The sequence below is a fragment of the Trachypithecus francoisi genome, unplaced genomic scaffold (assembly GCF_009764315.1).
Source record: "Trachypithecus francoisi isolate TF-2019V2 unplaced genomic scaffold, Tfra_2.0 Lachesis_group6, whole genome shotgun sequence".
NCBI classification, from domain to species: Eukaryota; Metazoa; Chordata; class Mammalia; order Primates; family Cercopithecidae; genus Trachypithecus; species Trachypithecus francoisi.
Window position 1 is genome coordinate 80,017,938 of NW_022681471.1, and position 22,457 is coordinate 80,040,394.

The 22,457-nt window shown below is 41.4% G+C and overlaps 1 protein-coding gene across 8 annotated transcripts in view; it reads left to right on the forward strand.

The window, feature by feature from the left end:
- Positions 1 to 13,990, forward strand: part of ARHGEF9 (Cdc42 guanine nucleotide exchange factor 9) — a 163,719-nt gene extending 149,729 nt beyond the window's left edge. For all 8 annotated transcript variants that reach the window (XM_033201138.1, XM_033201133.1, XM_033201134.1 and 5 more), the window contains 2 exons: positions 4,816 to 4,884; positions 10,756 to 13,990. In XM_033201138.1, coding sequence (XP_033057029.1) covers positions 4,816 to 4,884; positions 10,756 to 10,973 — 287 coding nt within the window. In that variant the 3' untranslated portion in view covers positions 10,974 to 13,990. The remainder of the gene's footprint in view (positions 1 to 4,815; positions 4,885 to 10,755) is intronic.
- Positions 13,991 to 22,457: the final 8,467 nt, after the last annotated feature.

A 22,457-nucleotide genomic window follows, 5' to 3' on the forward strand; every position in this document is an offset into this window, starting at 1 on the left:
CAGTTACCGGAATGTTGCACCAACATGATCCCATAGTTCTACATCTAGGGTTCCTTTTTCAGGAAACCAAGGACAGTGTTTTTCCACCATCTTGAATAGAGTGACCATATTTTCCATGGTTATTCGGACACCACCCTGTTCTAACAGGAGCTTAATATAGCAGAGATAAGCATGACCTTTAGACTCTACATGACCCAGAGTTAACCTGGACCATACATAGACTACTCACCAGTCATCAGGGAGTCAAACAAGCATTTCTGTGGACAAAACCGATGATGTTTCTCTGCACCTACCGAAGGGAATCGGGTTCCCACGTGCACTTGGGAAAAAAACCACGTGGGCGCCAGATATCAGAGGGAATTCAGCCCCCGATATTTCAACGTGGGTCCTTTTCTATTTTCCCTAAGTGTCAGCTGGTCTGGGAAGTAAAGGGAAGGAGTACAAAAGAGAGAAATTTTAAATCTGGGTGTCCGGGGGAGACATCACATGTTGGCAGGTTCCATCATGCCCGCTGAGCTGTAAAACCAGCAAGTTTTTATTAGCAATTTTCAAAGGGGAGGGAGTGTACGAATAGGGTGTGGGTCACAGAGATCACATGCTTTAAGGGCAACAAAAGATCACAAGGCAGAAGGTCAGGGTGAGACTACAAGGTCAGGATGAAACTAGAATCACTAATGAACTTCCATGTCCCACTGTGCACGCATTGTCATTGATAAACATCTTAACAGGGTTCAAGAGCAGAGAACCGGTCTTGACTAGAATTCGCCAGGCTGGAATTTCCTAATCCTAGCAAGCCTAGGGGTGCTGCAGAGAACCGGTCTGACTAGAATTCGCCAGGCTGGAATTTCCTAATCCTAGCAAGCCTAGGGGTGCTGCAGAGAACCGGTCTGACTAGAATTCGCCAGGCTGGAATTTCCTAATCCTAGCAAGCCTAGGGGTGCTGCAGGAGACTAGGGCGTGTTTCATCCCTATCTACATCTGCATAAGGCAGACATTCCCAGGGCAGCCATTTTAGAGGCCACGCCCTGGGAATGCATTCTTTTCCCAGGGCTGTTAATTATTAATATTCCTTACTGGGGAAAGAATTCAGCAATATTTCTCTTACCCGTTTTCAGTAATAAAAGAAATATGATTCTGTCTTGCCAGGCCCACAGTCAGCCAGACTTTAAGGTTATCACCCTTGTTCCTTGAGAATTGCTGTTATCCTGTTCTTAAGGTGCCTACATTTCATATTGTTCAAACACACATGCTCTACAAACAATTTGGGCAGTTAACGCAACATCACAGGGTCCTGAGGTGACATACATCCTCAGCTTACAAAGATGACAGGATTAAGAGATTAAAGACAGGCATAGGAAATCACAAGAGTATTGATAGGGATAGTGATAAATATCCATGAAATCTTCACAATTTATGTTCAGAGATTGCAGTAAAGACAGGTGTAAGAAATTATAAAAGTATTAATTTGGGGAACTAATAAATGTCCATGAAATCTTCACAATTTATGTTCTTCTGCCATGGCTTCAGCCATTCCCTCCGTTCAGGGTCCCTGACTTCCCGCAACAGAAATCCACTTTTCAGCTCCCACATATGAGGGAAAATAATCTTATTTCACTTAACATAATATCCTCCAGTTCCATCCATGTTACTGCAAATGACAGGATTTCATTTTTTTATGGCTGAATAATGTAACATCATGTATATATGCCACATTTCCTTTATACATTCATTCTCTGATGGGCATTTATGTTGATTTCATATTTTGGTTATTGTGAATATTGCTGTGATAACATGAGAGTGTAGATATTTCTTTGGTATATTGATATCCTTTCTTTTGGATATATATATACCCAGCAGTGGCATTGCTTGTTTATATAGTAGTTCTATTTTTAATGTTTTAGGAACTTTTGTACTGTTTTCTATAATGGCTGTACTAATTTACATTTGGTCTTTTCAAAGACCTTTTTTTTTGGTTTGTTTATCCCTTCTGCAGTTCATTTCTATTTCTTCTTAATTTTCACTTTTATTTCCTTCTTTTTCCTACTTTCTTTTAGGTTTTAAAAAATATTTTAGATTTTTTCCCCTCTTTCGTTGGTTGAATACTTACTTTGTTTATTTTGATTTTTACAAAATTAGAAAATCATTTTAGAGTATATTTTCCTTTGCATAAAGTCTCAACTGTATCTCATAGGTTTTAATATAAAATGTCCTTTTTATTTATTTTTAGATATTTTATAACTTCAGGTATGGTTTCCTTTTGATCCAGAGTTTATTCATAAGACTATTACACTGGGTGCAGTGGCTCATGCCTGTAATCCTAGCACTTTGGGAGGCTGAGGTGGGAAGATGGCTTGAGCCCAGGAGTTCAAGACCAGCCTGGTAAACACAGGGAGACCCCATATCTACAAAAAATAAAACTTAAAAACAATTAGCCAGGTATGGTGGCATGAATCTGTGGTCCCAGATACTCAGGAGGCTAAGGTTGGAGGATTGCTTAAGCCTGAGAGGTCAAGGCTGCAGTGAGCCATGATCATGATCATGCCACTACACTCCAGCCTGGGTGACAAAGCAAAACCTTGCCTCTAAAAAAAAAAAAAGAAGAAGGCTATTCCTTCCAATATTTCAGATGAGGATTCTAGTAATATAATGTCTGTTTTTTGTTAAGTAAGCTGTCCTTTCTGTTGTGAAGCTTGTCAGAGTTTTTTTTTTTTTTTTTTTTTTTTTTATCCTGAAGTTTGGGAATTATACTAGTCAATATGTAGATGTGCACCTATGTATGTTCATCCTGCCTGGGACTTAGTAAGACCTTTTACTCTTTCCACAGTAAGTATATCTTTTTTTTTTTTTTCCCCTTTAGCCAAGTTTTTGTTACTTCTTTTTTTTTTTTTTTTTTTATTTATTTATTTATTTTTTTTATTTTTTTTATTTTTTATTATACTTTAAGTTCTAGGGTACATGTGCATAACGTTTATATCATGTATAACTTCCCAATGCAATCCCTCCCTCCTCCCCCCTCCCCATGATAGGCCCCGGTGTGTGATGTTCCCCTTCCCGAGTCCAAGTGATCTCATTGTTCAGTTCCCACCTATGAGTGAGAACATGCGGTGTTTGGTTTTCTCTTCTTGTGATAGTTTGCTAAGAATGATGGTTTCCAGCTGCATCCATGTCCCTACAAAGGACGCAAACTCATCCTTTTTGATGGCTGCATAGTATTCCATGGTGTATATGTGCCACATTTTCTTAATCCAGTCTGTCACAGATGGACATTTGGGTTGATTCCAAGTCTTTGCTATTGTGAATAGTGCCGCAATAAACATACGTGTGCATGTGTCTTTGTAGTAGAGTAATTTATAATCCTTTGGGTATATACCCAGTAGTGGGATGGCTGGGTCATATGGTACATCTAGTTCTAGATCCTTGAGGAATCGCCATACTGTTTTCCATAATGGTTGAACTAGTTTACAATCCCACCAACAGTGTAAAGTGTTCCTATTTCTCCACATCCTCTCCAACATCTATTGTTTCCTGACTTCTTAATGATTGCCATTCTAAGTGGTGTGAGATGGTATCTCATTGTGGTTTTGATTTGCATTTCTCTGATGGCGAGTGATGATGAGCATTTTTTCATGTGTCTGTTGGCTGTATGGATGTCTTCTTTTGAGAAATGTCTGTTCATATCCTTTCCCCACTTTTTGATGGGGTTGTTTGTTTTTTTCTTGTATATTTGTTTGAGTTCTTTGTAGATTCTGGATATTAGCCTTTGTCAGATGAGTAGGTTGCAAAAATTTTCTCCCATTCTGTAGGTTGCCTGTTCACTCTGGTGGTAGTTTCTTTTGCTGTGCAAAAGCTCTTAGTTTAATGAGATCCCATTTGTCAATTTTGGCTTTTGCTGCCATTGCTTTTGGTGTTTTAGACATGAAGTCCTTGCCCATGCCTATGTCCTGAATGGTACTACCTAGATTTTCTTCTAGGGTTTTTATGGTATTAGGTCTAACATTTAAGTCTCTAATCCATCTTGAATTAAAGGACAAAGCTGGAGGCGTCACGCTACCTGACTTCAAACTATACTACAAGGCTACAGTAACCAAAACAGCATGGTACTGGTACCACAACAGAGAAATAGACCAGTGGAACAGAACAGAGTCCTCAGAAATAATACCACACATCTACAGCCATCTGATCTTTGACAAACCTGACAAAAACAAGAAATGGGGAAAGGATTCCCTATTTAACAAATGGTGCTGGGAAAATTGGCTAGCCACAAGTAGAAAGCTGAAACTGGATCCTTTCCTTACCCCTTATACGAAAATTAATTCAAGATGGATTAGAGACTTAAATGTTACTTCTTTATTACTGTTTTCCATTTGATTTTTTCCTCCTTCTGAAACTTTTATTGTCTGTATGTATATTTTCTGTTTGAATTATATCTTTTGCCTCATTATGTCCTTTTTTATAGTTTTGCTTTTGGTTACAAAATATTTTTTTTCCCTGTGTCATGCTTTATTTAACCATTCTCCATTAACAGACTCTTAGCTCATGTCCATGATTCTTTTTTTGGCTCTCTATTCTGTGATGTGCATTTTTGTAGCTAACTTTTTGTTCAAGTTTGTGACAAATTTCCTTAGTGAAATTCCCAGAAAGAAATTACTGGGTTAAAGGGCATGATTTTTTTTTTTTTTTTTTTTTTTTGTATTTCAAGATTTTTGTTATGTCTTATGTCTTACCGAATCTTTCTTACAGAAAAGTTTACTCATTTATACACTCAAGAAGGGTATGTGTTTCTCATTTTAAAAATCATGTATTTTTCTTTTTTAGGCTTTGAAATTTCTGAAAACCAGAAGAGGCAGGCTGCAATGACTGTGAGAAAAGTCCCTAAGCAAAAAGGTAAAGCTGCCTTTACCTCCTCAGCCCCACTCAGTCTCTGTGAAAGACTGTGGAATCAAAAGCTATATGCTTACATATTCCTAGGCCCATTTCTGTGTTGAGGTTTACTTGAGGGTGGTGAAGGAGTATCCAGGTCCCTAGGTGTCCTTGATGACAGGTAGCAAATGGTTTTAAATGCTTAAGGCTAAGGAGTGAATGGTATAGGGTGTTGGTGTCCAAAGATAGCTCATTGAGCATAGCAAAAAGAGAACCTCTGTTCCTCTTTTATTTCTTACTTAAAAATAAGAGAAACTTTACTAATAATTTAGAGATCAATGGACAGTAGTATATATATGCTTTATTAGTAAGTATAGTTTGGGCATGGTGGCTCACGCCTGTAATCCCAGCACTTTGGGAGGCCAAGGCAGGCAGACCAGGGAGATCGAGACCAGCCTGGCCAACATGGTAAAACCCCCGTCTCTACTAAAAATACAAAAATCAGCTGAGCATGGTGGCACGTGCCTTTAGTCCCAGCTATTGGGGAGGCTGAGGCCGGAGAATCACTTGAACCCAGGAGTTGGAGGTTGCAGTGAGCCAAGATTGTGGCACTGCACTCCAGTCTGGTGACAGAGTGAGACTCCATCTCAAAAAAAAAAAAAAAGTATAAAGATATTGTTCAGCTTTCTGTCACTGGTCTGGGGGCACATGCCAAATCAGGAGCCCCGAATCACAATAAAGAACCTCAAACTGAGCCAAGACAAAAGATTCAGATATTCTCTTTCTCTCAACCGCAAGCCAAAGTACTTAAGAAAAAATACCTTACAAATCAATTTAAATCTGCAGTAAAGCTTTAGTTTCTCTTTTATCATGAACCAGAACAAAACTACCATGCTCAGTCAAAGGGCTCTGAACTTAAATTGGCTTGACTCAGAGTCCACTGCTTTTTCCTCTCCATCTCAGGGTCCTGATGAAGCCCCATGCTTAGAAAAAGAGTTTGGTTTTCTGTCTTGCATCAATTACTGACAGCTGCTTCTATTATGATAGCCATTTTCACTGTCCCCAGGTGTGGGCAGTCTTAAAGAGACTTTACTTTCCCCAGGCCTTTCCTTCTGCTTTCTCAGTGAGCTTTGTGGTTCTGAATGAGTCACCATCCAAAATGATCAGATTCAAGTCTCCTGAAATTTCCAGCAGTCATGTAAAGCACTATTTTTTTTTCCATTGAAGCTCCTTTTGATTGAGGCTGAATGCCTGTGAACATCTGATTTCTAGTTAAGCAGTGAACCTAGCTCTACTGACTAGACATGCCTCCCCTTCAATTGCTTATTATTTCTTGCTCTTGAGAGGCCCTTATTGTCTCTTTTCCTCATCATGGGACTGTGATTCCCCTTATATAGGGAATAAGACCAGCCTTAATTAGCCACCAAAAAGTTGGGAGTTAATTTAAGTTGGGGAATTAACTCCCAACCTTTTGATTGCTATAATAACATGTGAGAGATGGTGTTAGAAAGCAATCTGGAGTTAATGTCAGTAAGGATATGGCCTATATTAACATAACTCTAAGATTTTGCTCCAATTCCTCAGACAAAAATGTGAGCAGAAAAGAGCCCCAGCCAACTGAAGTTTTCAGGCTGCAAAAGGGATACCATGTTAACAGCTTGCCATTGTCTCCTGGATGCTCTCAACTTCTGAACTTTCTCACTGTGATTTCCTCTGCTTCCCCCACTGTATTATTCATCATTCTCTAGAGGGACAGAACTAATAGGATATATATGAGTTTATTAAGGAGTATTAACTCACACAATTGCAAGGTCCCGCAATAGGCCATAGGTCATCTGCAAGCTGAGGAGCAAGGAAGCCAGTCCGAGTCTTAAAGCTGAAGAATTTGGAGTCTGATGTTTGAGGGCAGGAAGCATCCAGCATGGGAGAAAGGTGTAGATTGGGAGGCTAAGCCAGTCTAGTGTTTCTATGTTCTTCTGCCTGCTTTTTATTCTGGCCATACTGGCAGCTGTTTAAATGGTGCCTATCCAGATTGAGCTTGGGTCTGCCTCTCCCAGTCCACTGACTCAAATGTTAATCTCTGGCAATACCTCACAGACACACCCAGCAACAATACTTTGCATCCTTCAATCCAGTCAAGTTGACACTATTAACCATCACATCCACCATGCTGACCTTTATGGTACTCCTTTATCCAAGCCCCGTTTCCTCAAGCATATCTGAGACTGAATTGTCTTTTCACTGAGAACGCTTCAAACAAGGAGTATCTATAAAGCAACCAGGAGTTAGTTAACCAGAAGATAGCCCTGCTAACTTATGCCAAACATTTGGTCAAGATCCTTCCCCACCCTATGTATCTCCAGGCCATTCCTTTCAGGGCCTTTCTTGTCTCCCACTGTGTAAATACTGGGTTCACTTGAACAGTTCTTTCCTTAACAGCAATTCTAAAGTCTTCAAAGAAATTCATTTAGTTTCCTTCCTTCCTTCCTTCCTTCCTTCCTTCCTTCCTTCCGTTCTTTCTTTCTTTCTTTCTTTCTTTCTTTCTTTCTTTCTTTCTTTCTTTTTCTTTTTCTGAGATGGAGTTTCACTCTCATCATGCAGGCTGGAGTGCAATGGTGTGATCTCGGCTCACTGCAACCTCTGCCACCTGGTTTCAAGCGATTGTCCTGCCTTACCCTCCCGAGTAGCTGGGATTACAGGCACCTGCCACCACACCTGACTAATTTTTGTGTTTTTGGTAGAGATGGGGTTTCACCATGTTGGCCAGGCTGGTCTTGAACTCCTAACCTCAGGTGATCCCCCTGCCTCGTCCTCCCAAAGTTCTGGGATTACAGACGTGAGCCACTGCACCCGACTTCATTTAGTTTCAAACTTCCCAAGATTACAAGATTACTACAAATCTCCCTTATTTCTATTTTTGGTCTTCAAGACTCTTCTAGTCCAGGGCTGTAATAACTGATATATTTTGAGACTCAAGAGTGCCATACATGTGGAAGTGGTTCTCAAATGTAGGAATTCAGTAGTTACGATATGTACATGGGAAGAGCAAGAAGGGGTTCTTTAAGATAACCATGAAAGCTGGGTTCCTTGACCTTTTCAATGACCCATCGCAGGAAGTGCAGGGCGTTGTTAAGAGGTCTCCAATGCAGATGTCACTGGATAGGTACTACTCTAGTGTCCCCTTCGAACCCCATCTGTAACACTGAGACATTATCAACTCAGTCTACTGCTCTGGGAGACGGGGAGCCTGGCCGAAATAACAGTAGAGAATATCAGATCTAGCTCCAAGAAAGGCCTTTTCACTTGACCTTTGTCTTTCACGCTGCTTTCATTTTAAGTATTACTGTATCACTTCTTGAAAGTTATATGCTGATTCCTGGTACATAAACCTAATTAACTTGATCAATATAGAGCTCCCCATGGCTATGAGCACAGACTCCATCTCCAGAGACTTTGGGGCCAGCACAAAATCAAATGAGTCCCCTAGAATAGCTAAAATGATCTCGAAAAAGAAGAATAAAATGTGAATAATCAATCCACCCAGTTTCAACACTCACTGTATAGTTATATTAACCAAGACAATGTAATTTTGGCAGAAGGGTGGACATATTAGTTCAATGCCACAAAACCCAGAAATAAATGTACACAATATGCCCAATTGGTTTTTAATTTATTTTGTATTGATATGTAATAACTGTACATCTTTACTGAGTACATGTGATATTTTGATACATGCATACAATGTGTAATGATCAAATTAGGGTAATTAGGATATCTATCACCTTAAACATATATCATTTATTTGTATTGGGAACATTTCAAACCTTCTGTTTTATTTATTTTGAAATATGCAATAAATTATTGTTAACTACTGTTACCCTACTGTGCTACTGAACACTAGAACTTATTCCATCTGTCAAACTGTATTTTTGAATCCGTTAACCAACCTCTCTACATTTCCCTAACACCATCCTTCCAAGCCTCTAGTAACCATCATTGTACTCTCTACCTCCATGGAATCCACTTTTTTAGCTCCTACATTTGAGTGAGATCATTTGATATTTGTCTTTCTGTGCCTGGCTTATTTCACTTAACATAATGAGCTCCAGTTCCATCCATGTTGCTGAAAATGATAGGATTTCATTCTTTTTGTGGCTGAATAATATTCCACTGTGTATATATACTACATTCTCTTCATCCACTCATCCATTGAAGGATACTTGGTTAATTCCATACCTTGGTTATTGTGAATAGTGCTGTGATAAACATAGGAGTTCAAATATCTCTTCAACGTACTGATTTCCTTTATTTTAGATATATACCCAGAAGACATTATGGTTATAAAAGTGTAACAACAGTGATTCTTGTGATGATGGAAATATTCTATATCCTGACTGTATCCTGTTATAATGTCAATATCCTGGCTGTGATACTGTACTATAGTTTTGTAAAATGTTACCATTGGGAAAACTGGGAACTTGGTAAAGAGTACACAGGATCTCTATTATTTCTTAAAACTGCATGTGAATCTGTAATGATTTCAAATAAGTGCTTTTTAAAAAAAAAAATCAAATTAGTACTCACAAAACTCCCTCTCTAATATCTCTGTATTGTCTCTTGACATTCAATACCCTAATACTTCTGACAACACCTTGCAAAACTAGCTCTTAGAAAAGAATCTGATCTTTCTCACTGAAGTGCCAATGGCTGATGATGGCTTAAATGATACTAACTCCAGAGTAAAGGGACTTAGTCATCAAGCAAAGACAAAGTAACTGTAATGTTGGAATTTCAGACCCTGAGTAGAAGATGAGGAAGGTATTTGGGAGCAGCAGAGAAGCCTTGCTGGCATGTCTGAATTGTATGCTATATGTCTCATCCTATTCTGCTGTGAATGTAGATCAGGATTAAACTTTCACTTTAGGCCTCCAGGTTCCTGGTATCCTCCATTAATGTGGATTTTGCTTTGATGGTTGCAAACCTATCTACAAATGTTGAGAAGGCTTTTAATGTTAGTGTCATTTAAGCTATTCAGTTTGAAAAGACACACATATATTCTGTCTTCCTTGCTCCCCATGAATTATACCTTCTGATAGTAAGTTACTTTCTCCTTCACCCACTAATGTCAATTCCCTATTAAATGCAGGTTCATCACTCTCAACCCAGGACAGAACACTAAATCACTTGTACCTTATGCTTTTAGAAAATTCCTCCCAGAAACCTATCCTGAAGTCAATAGTTCTTTACCAGGCTCTTTTAAAACTTCCAGAGGGGACTTGGAGAAGGAGAAATAGAGTTTGTTGGGTTCTTCGCAGGACCAAGCCCTGCATAAGGGATTCTGGTGTCTTGGAAAGAGCTCTGAACTGAGAAGTCAAAGAATGTAGGTTCTAACCCTTGCTTTGTCACTAACTTACCATGTGACCTTGGGTATGACATTTCTTTTCAGACATCAATGTCCTCACCTGTAAAATAGATTATAGCAATACCCAAAATTTCTTTCACACCTGACTAGATGTGGAAGTGTGTAAGGTTGCGATAGTAACCATGGTATTCCAAAATCTGTTTGAAAGAGGAATTCTCCCCTTGGATGATTTGTAATACCAGTTCATACTCTCTAACCAGTCTGGAGTTATACATGATATAAATGATGAATTAATGGGTACTGACGAGTTAGTGGGTACAGCACACCAACATGGCACAAGTAACATATGTAACAAACCTGCACGTTATGCACATGTACCCTAGAACTTAAAGTATAATAAAAATAAATAAATAAATAAAAATAAATAAACCAGTCTGCCTTGAGTTGTCTGCCCAGAGTGGTTACTGGGTAACTTGAGAAGCCCTTTGTTACATAACTTACACCCTTTCCCTTTGATCTCTCATCTACTCTAGGTGTCAACTCTGCCCGCTCAGTTCCTCCTTCCTACCCACCACCGCAGGACCCGTTAAACCACGGCCAGTACCTGGTCCCCGACGGCATCGCTCAGTCGCAGGTCTTTGAGTTCACCGAACCCAAGCGCAGTCAGTCACCATTCTGGCAAAACTTCAGCAGGTTAACCCCTTCAAAAAATGATACCTACAGGGAGGCAGATAATTTTAAAATAAAGTAAATAAAATTATATTTATAGATGGACCTTTTTTCGGAGAAGCACTGTTGAAATTTATACACACACACACACCCCCTTGAGTACACATACACACACACACACACACACACACACACACACAGAGAGAGAGAGAGAGAGAGAGAGAGTAAGGAACAAAAGGTTTTCTGTTGTTTTGGGGAAGTGAAATCTGTGGTTGGTAGGAAGAGGTACCAATGACTTCCAAACATGTGATCCCGTCTTAAAAGTTGTCCATTTTTACCGTGTCCCCCTTCCCTTTGCTTTCAGAAGTTGACATTTCTATTTATTCCTTTCCTTCTTAAGATAATCTCTTTACTCCCCTGTGAGTGATTCACTGCCTTGTCATTACTACCATAGATGTGTTTGTATTTTTTTTTCTTTCCTGATGATACTGATGTTGATGAATTTTTAATTTTATTTGATGTGGTAGAGTTGGGAGGTTTGGGGTGTTTTTGCCTCTTTTACTTCCATTGAGGAAGGGAATGATCTCCTTTTCTCCTCTCCTTCAGCCAATCATTTTCAAAGGTCCTTCAGCCCTGCAGTTGCCCTAAATAACCTTTTTTCAGCATCCTCTGTCCTCAGTCATGCCAGTGGACATGCTCTGTTGTGCCCTGTGACATAACTGCTCAGTATTCCTATGCTTTACTGTGTTTTAGGTACTGTGGAGGGATCAAAAAACCAAACAGAAGCAGGGGAGTATCAGACTATAATGATGCTGAGTGGACTTTGTTCAGGGAACATTTTGCATTTGGGCTGTTTCTTCTATCACTGGGGTTTCCCATGTTGCAGCACTGCTGGGTCATTGCAATTTTACATCTAGGGGTTAATTTGATCCAGTTGTTCTCTTTTTTCAAGTCACTTTTGTTATAGGCCTCCTCCTAAGCCTGTCTCTCCCTTAGCCCAAAAGATCTGAACTGGAATCAAAGAGGTTGAGATTCTGCCTCCCAGAGGAGGGATTTACCTGCCCCCTAGTACCAGATAGGTTTAGGGCAGGGATCCCTACAGCAATCAGTTCAGTGTCCTGGTTGTCCCTGCTCCCATTTACAGATGTTTGGGCAGTGTTGATAGGAGTATGGAGGGGTTCAAGACAGAGCCCACCTGACCAAGATCATCAGCTGCCTTCAAATTATTGACCTGGACAGGGTCCAAGGCTGATAGTAACCTTTTACAAGAAAGAACAGGGATGGGAATGGAAAGCGATAGCCTTGATCCACAGTATTGTACCTGCATTTTCTACCACCCCAAAATTGTGTGAGACTTCTCCCATTGTTAACAGATTGCATGGACAATCTTCCCTGGCTTCTTTCTTTCCCTCTCTCTTTCTTCTTTCTCCTGCCATCCTAGCACAGGAGGATTTTTGGTATTGATATAGTTAAAGCTGTTCTGGCACTCAAAGAAGGCCCTGTTTCCAACATCCTCTCTTCCCAGGACATTTGGGGCAAGTGAGTGAGGGACCCAGGGGCAATTTTCCCTCTGAATAAGGGGTCTGAGGCAGGGTTGCTACCCTCAGGCTAGCTTTTGGCCAGCTTTTTGCTTGGGAAAAATTGAACTTCTTTAACAAAGAGGCAGGCTTCCTATGGTGTCGGAGTACCTGTTTTTCCTCCACAGAGAACCCTTTTCATGGATAGACCTTGAACAACAAAAAGGGTATAAGGAATAAGGATGAACTCTGCTGTGGAGAGCAAGCCACTGTAGTGAGGAATGTGGAGATTGGGAGTCTGTCCTAAACCCCATGGGAGACTTCATCATGAAAGGACTTCAGCTTACCAAGCAGCAGCCATAGCTGTGTGGAGGCTTCAGCATAGCTAACATGTTTACTGCTCTATGCTTCCTGATCCAGACCAGGCATTAAACAGCCTGGGAATCTTTTCTTTGTGGGAATCAAATTACAAGCTATTTAAGCTTCTATTCCATCACAACCAAGTCAGGCTTGTATTATAAGTCAAGGATGAGCCTAATCTGGGGAGAGGGCCGGGGCTCGGGACTGGCCACCACTGTTCAGCACATGACCTAACTACGTAAGCCTCCTTGGCAAGAGACCTGGTGCCCAGCACCCAGGCTAGAATATCCTGTCTGGCAAACAGAGTGTTTTGGTAGCTGTGCAGGCCTCCCTTCAGTGTACCTCTTTTTCCTACTTCTCACTCCTCCTCACTAGGCTTGGCCTTGACATGCTTCTTCGAGGGTTGGCAGCACACCGGGAGGGGATGCTTGGACAAGTTTCTGGGCCTACATTTCTTGACTAGGCCCTCTCATTTCCTCCCTCCTTGGGCCTTGTGCCCAGGGCTCCAGGATCAGGGATATTACCTCTCAACCCTCACTTCTCTACTGAACCCACTGGCATCACCAGATGCCAGTAATTTGTGAACAACAAGAAATCGTCTCCCTGTTGGTTGGAGTATTCCCACAGCCTGTAGCATCAAAGCAGACCAGTGGCCAACAGCCCCAAGGGGAGCCCAATTAAATACCTGGGTTCAGTATCCTAACCTGTTGTGTCCTGACAGCAATGGTAACCCCAAGAATTCTGTAATCCTCTCATTTCCACATGGCCCTGAGCTCCCTTTTCCTCAACTCAATGAGGCCAGGATTTGCTCTCCAAAAGGCTTTGCTAATGTGTTCTATGGGACCTGCTACCGGGAGTCCTAAGACAGACATCTAATTATTCTCTCTTTTTTTCTCCCCCTCTCTCTATGTGTATATTTCTAATGGATCTATAAGAACAGCAACAAGAGAGTTCTAACAATTCTAGTGTGAAGCCAAATAGTGATCTTTTAGTGCTTTGGGGATGGGTGGGCTGGGGTGGATGGATGGGCAACAGTGACTTTGATTACCCTTGCTGCTCTGCATTTGCCAGTTTGTTCTTTTGTTTCTTTTATCTGACTGTTTGACTCTGTCAAACAAGTGTCAAAGTTGTGTGTTAAAAATTGTTTAACAAAAAAAATGTTGTAATGACACAAAGCCTTATGAAAATATTTATGGAGTTCAATAAAAGAAGTAAAAAGACACCTCCTGGCATAGCTCTCATTCCTCTGTGTGTGTGTGTGTATGTGCGTTTGTGTGTGTGTGTTGCCAATTGTTAAATAAAGGGAATTTGCCTGGTATGGGGCAGCTTACCCCAACCCAGCCTTGACCTGCCAGCCCTGCTGTTCTATTCCTAGGCATCCTATGGGCCACCTGTGGCCTTCCATGTGTTTTCTGGAAGAGTGGACCACAAGGATTATGTTTGATCCTGTAGCCAGGGGCAGTCAAATGTCTTTATGGATGGGACTGTCCTTCATATCACCCAGCCCTTTGATAAGACTTAAAGGTCCATTTCTGACCTTGCTCTTTTTCTTTATAACAGCAATTCCCAATACTGGCCCTGGGCCCTCATGGAAGCTTAAAGACTGCCTTCTGACCCATCTAGAGACCATATCACTTAGGAATTTGCAACTCTCAGTTCCTTCCTAAAGCCTTTGGTCCTGTCTCTTCAGAGGTAGATATCTTCCTTATCTATTCCTCAGAGTGGGTGGAGTAACCTTACTATTTCTTCCATCATGGTGTCACCTACATGTAGATGTTCCTTGCTGTCAATAGGCCTCTATGTAGTATCTGATGCTCCCAGTGGGAAACCCAGTAGAGGTTCCTTTCTGACGTTGCCTTACCTGCCTTTCTTCGGAGCAACTAAACACCCCAATAAACTGCTTATTTACTAAAAGGGTCCAGATAATTATTCCAATTTTTAGAATTGGAAGGGGGAGCAGATGTTGGGCCTCTGGATTAGAGTGTGAGCCCTGTCCTCCTTGGCCTTCAAGATCCTCCCACCACCACCCCCAGGATTTGATTTGAAGAAAGTGATAATTAAACCCTCCTCTCCACCAACTTTTCCCCTTTCTCCATTTCTTGGCTCTCCTTATTTAACCCCTTCCTCTGCTATCACCATTATTTCCCTTTTCCCTAGAGTCTGCCATCTCTCCCCACCAAAATCAGCAGGACTTAGTTCTCAGCAGTCACTTCTGCATCTTGCCAATTCCTAACTTCCCCAATTTCCAGAAATAAATCTCAGTTACCTCCTGCAGAGAACAAGAGGGCAGCATCTGGTCTCAGTCTTCCCTGACTACTTTCCAAGGGCACTAGAAGTGGGGCGACAAATGGTGGGGCTCTTACACTCTAAGATAAGCTGGTTCTCTCTTAAGGTACCTAAAATGAAACACCTCATCACCATAAGAATCATTTCTGAACACCCCCTGTGACGGTTAATAGAGTGTCAACTTGATTAGATTGAACGCTACAAAGTATTGATCCTGGGTGTATCTGTGTGGGTGTTGCCAAAAGAAATTAAGATTTGAGTCAGTGGACTGGGAAAGACAGACCCATCCTTAATCTGGGTGGGCACAATCTTATCAGCTGCCAGCATGGCTAGAATATAAGCAGGCAGAAAAATGTGAAAAGAGAGGCTGGCCTAGTCTCCCAGCCTACATCTTTCTCTCATGCTGTATGCTTCCTGCCCTCGAACATCAGACTCTAAGTTCTTCAGTTTTGGGACTCGGACTGCCTCTCCTTACTCCTCAGCTTGCAAACAGCCTATTGTGGGACCTTGCGATGATGTAAGTTAATCTTTAATAAACTCCCCTTTACATATATGTGTGTGTGCATATATATATATCCTACAAGTTCTGTCCCTCTAGAGAACCATGACTAATACAAATTTTGGTAACAGGAGTGGTTCTAGAGGAACACAATACTAAGGATAGAGTTCTTTCGTTGGTTTTGGGGTTTCTGGAGTTGACTACTTAATGCAATTAGACCCCAAAATGCTAAGGATTGTACTTCTAATAATATGGAGAACACTGATAATCTTTGATGTGAACTGTTTAGAGAGTAATGTAAAATAAATGCATTTGATACTCCTGATTCACTGCTCATGAGAGGCAAGGAGTGGACAAAGTAATGAAAGAAAATGATGAACTCAATGGATTCTGTCTCCCAGCTTCAGAAGCAAATACTGAGTCTCCAATCTGCTAAGATTGCCCTGAGTGAGAGTCTTATCTAATGTAGAGCAAGAGTTGAAATAGGGAAAAACAGACATAAGCTGTTATCATGCAAGTGGCTGACCTGCAATGCAAGGTACATGTACAGCCTCGCCAGGTGTCTACTGTTAAAGTGAGGACATTGATTAAAAAAGAATGGGACCCTGGAACTTGAAATGGGGACATTTGGGAAGACCCTGATGAACCTGAGGACACTGAGTTTGAAAACTCTGATGAACCTTTTTGCCGGAAGGAACAGCTTCCCCATGTCCAGTAATGGCAACATCCCCTCCTTGACCCGTGCTGCCATCAGCCTTTCCACCTTTGTCTGAGGAAATAAACCCTACACTGCCTAAAGCAACAGTGATGGCCTCCCCTGAGGCAGTTGACAGGACAAATAATGTTGATTTTCCTCGGGAGCAACCTACAACATCTGTTTGCTTCTAGACCTATAACTAAAGTCCTTGCGGGCCCCTAGAGGTGAGGTTGAGAGTGTGACCCATGAGGAGGTGGGCTTCACTCCGAAAGAACTGCTTGAGTTCTCTAATTTATATAAGCAAATCTGGAGAACAGGTATGGGAATGGATATTAAGGGTATGGGATAATGGTAGAAGGAACATAGAATGGATCAGGCCGAATTTACTGATTTTGGCTCATTAAGTAGGGACTCTGCTTTTAATGTTGCAGCTTGGAGAGTTAAATAAAAAGGTTCTAATAATTTATTTGCATGGTTAGCTGAAAGATGGATTAAAAGATGGCCAACTGTGAGCAAACTGGAAATGCCTGATCTCCCTCGGTTTAATATAGAGGAAGGGATCCAAAGGCTTAGGGAGATTGGGATGATGGACTGGATTAATCACTTTAGACCTACTCATCCCAGCTGGGAGGGTCCAGAAGATGTACCCTTGACCAATGCCTTGCAAAATAGATTTACGAGGACAGCACTTGCATCTTTGAAGAGCCCTGTAACTGCCCTCTTTATGTGTCAGATTTAACAGAACCATGGTCACTCAACTACAAAATTTAAATATAATGGGAATAATTGGATCCCGACGTGGCAGGTGCCAAGTGTTGGCACTCAATCATCAATGGCAAGGTGGACATAGCTACCAAATGGACAGCAGAGACAAAGCAGCAATCAGAATAGTCTGACTCATGTAGAGCCCTGGCATTGGCTGATTAATCACAGTGTTCCTAGCAGTGAAATTGGTAGGAAGCCTACCGCATTCTTCCTTAATTTATATAAGGAGAAATCGTCTAGGTAGAATGGGCGAAAGACAAATTTGAATTATAAAAACAGAGAATCATGACGACCTCAATCATTTTCCATACGTCACCCAGTTTACAGACCCAAAACCCTTTGAATGAAGGTAAGGCCAGGTCCCCTTGAGGAAGGACCCCACTACATTACTGACAACTTGCACAGTGAATCTTCCTCTCATCCTTCCCCAAGGAGACCTCTGACCTTTTGCCAGGGTACCTGTACATTGGGGAAAGGGAAATTATCAGATATTTCAGGGACTACTGGACACTGGTTCTGAGCTGACATTGATTCCAGGGGACCTGAAACATCATTGTGGTTCTCTAGTTAAAAGTAAGGGCTTATGGAAGTCAGGTAATTAATGGAGTTTTAGTTCAGGTCTGACTTATAGTGGGTATAGTGGGTCCCTGGACTCATCCTTTGTTCATTTCTCCAGTGCCCAATGCAAAATTGGCATAGACATACTTAGCAGCTGGCAGAAACCCCACATTGGCTCCCTGACTGGTACAGTTAGGGCTATTATGGTGAGAAAGGCCAAACAGAAGCCATTAGAGCTGCCTCTACCTAGAAAAATACTAAATAAAAAAATACATCCCTGGAGGAATTGTGAAGATTAGTGCCACTATCAAGGACTTGAAATACACAGGGGTGCTAACTTCCACTACATCCCCGTTCAACTCTCCCATTTGCCCTGTGCAGAAGACAGATGGATCTTGGAGAATGACAGTGGATTATTGTAAGGTTAACCAAGTAGTGACTCCAATTGCAGCTGCTTTACCAGATGTGGTTTCATTGAGCAAATTAACACATCTCCTGGTACCTGGTATGCAGCCATTGACTTGGCAAATGCCTTTTTCTCCATTACTGTGCATAAGGTGCTACCAGAAGCAATTTGCGTTCGTCTGGAAAGGCCAGCAATATACCTTTACTGTCTTATCTCAGGGGTATATCAACTTTCCGGCTTTGTATCATAATCTTATTCAGAGAGACCTTGATCACTTTTGGCTTCTGCAAGATAACACACTAGTCCATTACATTGATCATATTATGCTGATTCGATCCAGTGAGCAAGAAGTAGCAAACACACTGGACTTATTGGTAAGACATTTGTGTGCCAGAGGATGAGAAATAAATCCAACTAAAATTCAGGGACCTTCTACCTCAGTAAAATTTCTAGGATTCCAGTGCTTTAGGGCCTGTCAAGATATTCCTTCAAAGGTGAAGGTTAAGTTGCTATATGTGACGCCTCTTACATCCAAGAAAGAGACACAGCACCTAGTGGGCCTATTTGGATTTTGGAGACAATGCATTCCTCATTTGTGTAAGTTACTCCAGCCCACTTATCAAGTGACCCAAAAGGCTGCCAGTTTTGAGTGGGGTCCAGAACAGGAGAAGGCTCTGCATCAGGTCCAGGCTGCTGTGCTAGTTGCTCTGCCACTTGGGCCATATGACCCAGCAGATCCAATGGTGCTTGAGGTGTCAGTGGCAGATAGGGATGCCGTTTGGAGCCTCTGGCAGGCCCCCATAGGTGAATCACAGTGGAGACCTCTAGGATTTTGGAGCAAGGCCCTGCCATCTTTGGCAGATAACTACTCTCCTTTTTAAAGACAACTCTTAGCCTGTTACTGGGCTTTGGTTGAAACCGAATGTTTGACTATGGGTCATCAAGTCATCATGTGACCTGAACTGCCTATCATGAACTGGGTGCTTTCTGACCTATCCAGCTATTAGATGGGTCCTGCACAGCAGCATTCCATCGCCAAATGGAAGTGGTATATACATGACAGGCTTGAGCAGGTCCTGAAGGCACATATAAGTCACATGAGGAATTAGAGCAAATTACCATGGTCTCCACTCCTGCCACCCTGCCTTCTCTACTCCAGCCTGCACTGATCGCCTGATGGCAATTTCCTTATGATCAGTTGACAAATGAAGAGAAAACTAGGGCCTGGTTCACAGATGGATCTACACAATGTGAAGGCACCACCTGAAAGTGGATAGCTGCAGCATTACAGTCCCTTTCTAGGATCTGCCTGAAGGACAAGTGAAGGGAAATGTTCCCAATGGGCAGAACTTTGATCACTGCACCTGGTTGTGCACTTTGCATGGAAGGGGAAATGGACAGATGTGCGATTATATACTGATTCATGAGCTGTAGCCAATGGTTTGGCTGGATAGTCAGGGACTTGGAAAAAGCATGATTAGAAAATTGGTGACAAACAAATTTGGGGAAGAGGTATGTTGATGGACCTCTCTGAGTGGTCAAAACTGTGAAGATATCTGTATCCCATGTGAGTGTTCACCAATGGGTGACCTCAGCAGAGGAGGATTTTAATAATCAAGTGGATAGGATGACCTGTTCTGTGGATATCACTCAGTCTCTTTCCCCAGTCACCCCTGTCATCCCCCAATGGGCCCATGAACAAAGTCGCCATTGGGCAGGGATAGAGGTCATGCATGGGCTCAGCAACATGGACTTCCACTCACCAAGGCTGACCTGGCTATGGTCACTGCTAAGTGCCCAATTTTCCAGCAGCAGAGACCAACACCAAGCCCTCAATATGGCACCATTCCTCGAGGTGGTCAGCCAGCTACCTGGTGGCAGGTTGATTATATTGGACCTCTTCCATCATGGAAAGGGCAGAGGTTTGTCCTCACTGGAATAGACACTTACTCCAGATATAGGTTTGCCTATCCTTCATGCCATGCTTCTGCCAAGACTACCATCCGTGGACTCATGGAATGCCTTATCCATAGTCATGGTATTCCACACAGAATTGCCTTTGACCAAGGCACTCACTTTATGGCTAAAAAAGTGTGGCAGTGGTCTCATGCTCATGGAATTCACTGGTCTTACCGTGTTCTCCACCATCCTGAAGCAGCTGGATTGATCGAACTGTGGAATGGCTTTTTGAAGTCACAATTACAATACCAACTAGGTGACAATACTTTGCAGGACTGGACAAAGTTCTCCACCAGGCTGTGTATGCTCTGAATCAGCAGCCAATACATGGTACTATTTCTCCCATAGCCAGGATTCACGGGTCCAGGAATCAAGGGGTGGAAATGGAAGTGGCACCACTCACCATCACCCCTTGTGATCCACCAGCAAAATTTTTGCTTCCTGTTCCCACGACATTACATTCTGCTGACCTCGAGGTTTTCGTTCCAGAGGGAGAAACACTGCCACCAGGAGACACAACAATTTCATTAAACTGAAAGTTAAAATCGTCACCTGGACATTTTGGGCTCTTCCTACCTTTAAGTCAACAGACTTAAAAGGGAGTTACAGTGTTGGCTGGGGTGATCGACCCAGACTATCAAGATGAAATCAGTCTACTACCCCACAATGGAGGTAAGGAAGAGTATGCATGGAATACAGCAAATCCATTAGGATGTCTCTTAGTATTACCATGCCCTGTGATTAAGGTTAATGGGAAACTACAATAGTCCAATCCAGGCAGGACTACAAATGTCCCAAACCCCTCAGGAATGAAGGTTTGGGTCACTCCACCATGAACAAATACACGACCTGCTGAGGTGCTTGCTGAAGTCATAGGGAATACAGAATGGGCAACAGAAGAAGGTAGTTATCAATACTAGCTATCACCATGTGACCAGCTGCAGAAAGGAGGACTGTAATTGTCATGAGTATTTTCTCCTTCTTTTGTTAAAAAGGTTTGTGCATAGATACACTTATACTAAGAAAGCATCTTAATTTTATTTCCTTCCTTTTTGTCATATGATGTAAGATTTATTGATTTCACATCAGCATTTAAGTATTGTTAACCTTATGTAATAGTATTTGGGTATGAATTGGGTGCATTTCCAGTTGTATGAAGGATAGCTGTATTATGTTAGGTGTAACTATGACCTTATTATTGTCTTTATTGAAAGATTATGTATGATCTCAGGAGATGTGTATGGGTTCATGTTGACATGGGATGGACTTGTGATGGTTAATACTGAGTGTCAACTTGATTGGACTGAAGGATACAAAGTATCGGTCCTGGGTGTGTCTGTGAAGGTGTTGTCAAAAGAGATTAACATTTGAGTCAGTGGACTGGGAAAGGCAGACCCACACTTAATCTGGGTGGGCACAGTCTAATCAGCTGCCAGCATGACTAGAATATAAGCAGGCAGAAAAATGTGAAAAGAGAAACTGGCCGGGTCTCCCAGCCTACATCTTTCTCCCGTGCTGGGTGCTTCCTGCCCTGGAATATGGAACACCAAGTTCTTCAGTGTTGGGACTTGGACTGGCTCTCCTTCTCCTCAGCTTGCAGGCAGCCTATTGTGGGACTTTGTGATCGTGTAAGTGAATACTTAATAAACTCCTATGTATACAATATTAGTTTTGGGTGTGTATATATATATAATATCAGTTTTCTCCCTCAAGAGAACCCTGACTAATACACCACCATATGGTCGGCATGATAAATTCATATTCATCATTACCATAAAGAGTAGCTCTATGACTTACAAACTTACTTGCTAAGAGAATTAGTTCTGCAAAGTTGCTGGACATTTAATCTATATAATCAATAACACTCCTATACATCAGCAACAGTCAGTAAGTGTAATAAAAAGATAATTTACAAAATTATCAAAAATATTTGAAAACTAGCAATAAATTTAACAACATGTAAGATTTTCACAGAGAAAATTGTAAAATATAGAAAACATAAAACAAAACACCCAAGTAACAAGTCCAAAGTTTGCAAAGACTTAATAGTGGTAGATCTATTCCAAACATCTATGTATTAAATGCAGTTTTGATCAAGACAGTTAATGTTACCTGACATAATCTAGTCATTATATGAAAAAATAAAGTGATTTTTCAAGACTTTTTGAAAGTCAGTAATAAGATATTAACATGGATTATAAAATTATATCTACTTAAACAATATGTTTTCAAATAATACATGTAGAAACTCTGCCCTCAAGGAAGTGCAGCATAACTCTCCACTCCATAGTTGTGGGATACACACAGAGATTTTCTTTCAAAGAATACAGCATGGAAAGTGGCGGAAAGGAGATTAACTTTATAGCAGATGATTTGACAAACACTACCTTAACTGAATAATCAGGGTCAACATCAAAGGTGACAAATCGTTTTTCTATGTATTCTTGCTATGGTGTTCTCCTAGTCCATTTGTATTGTTATAAAGAAATGTCTGAGACTGTAATTTATAAAGAAAAAAA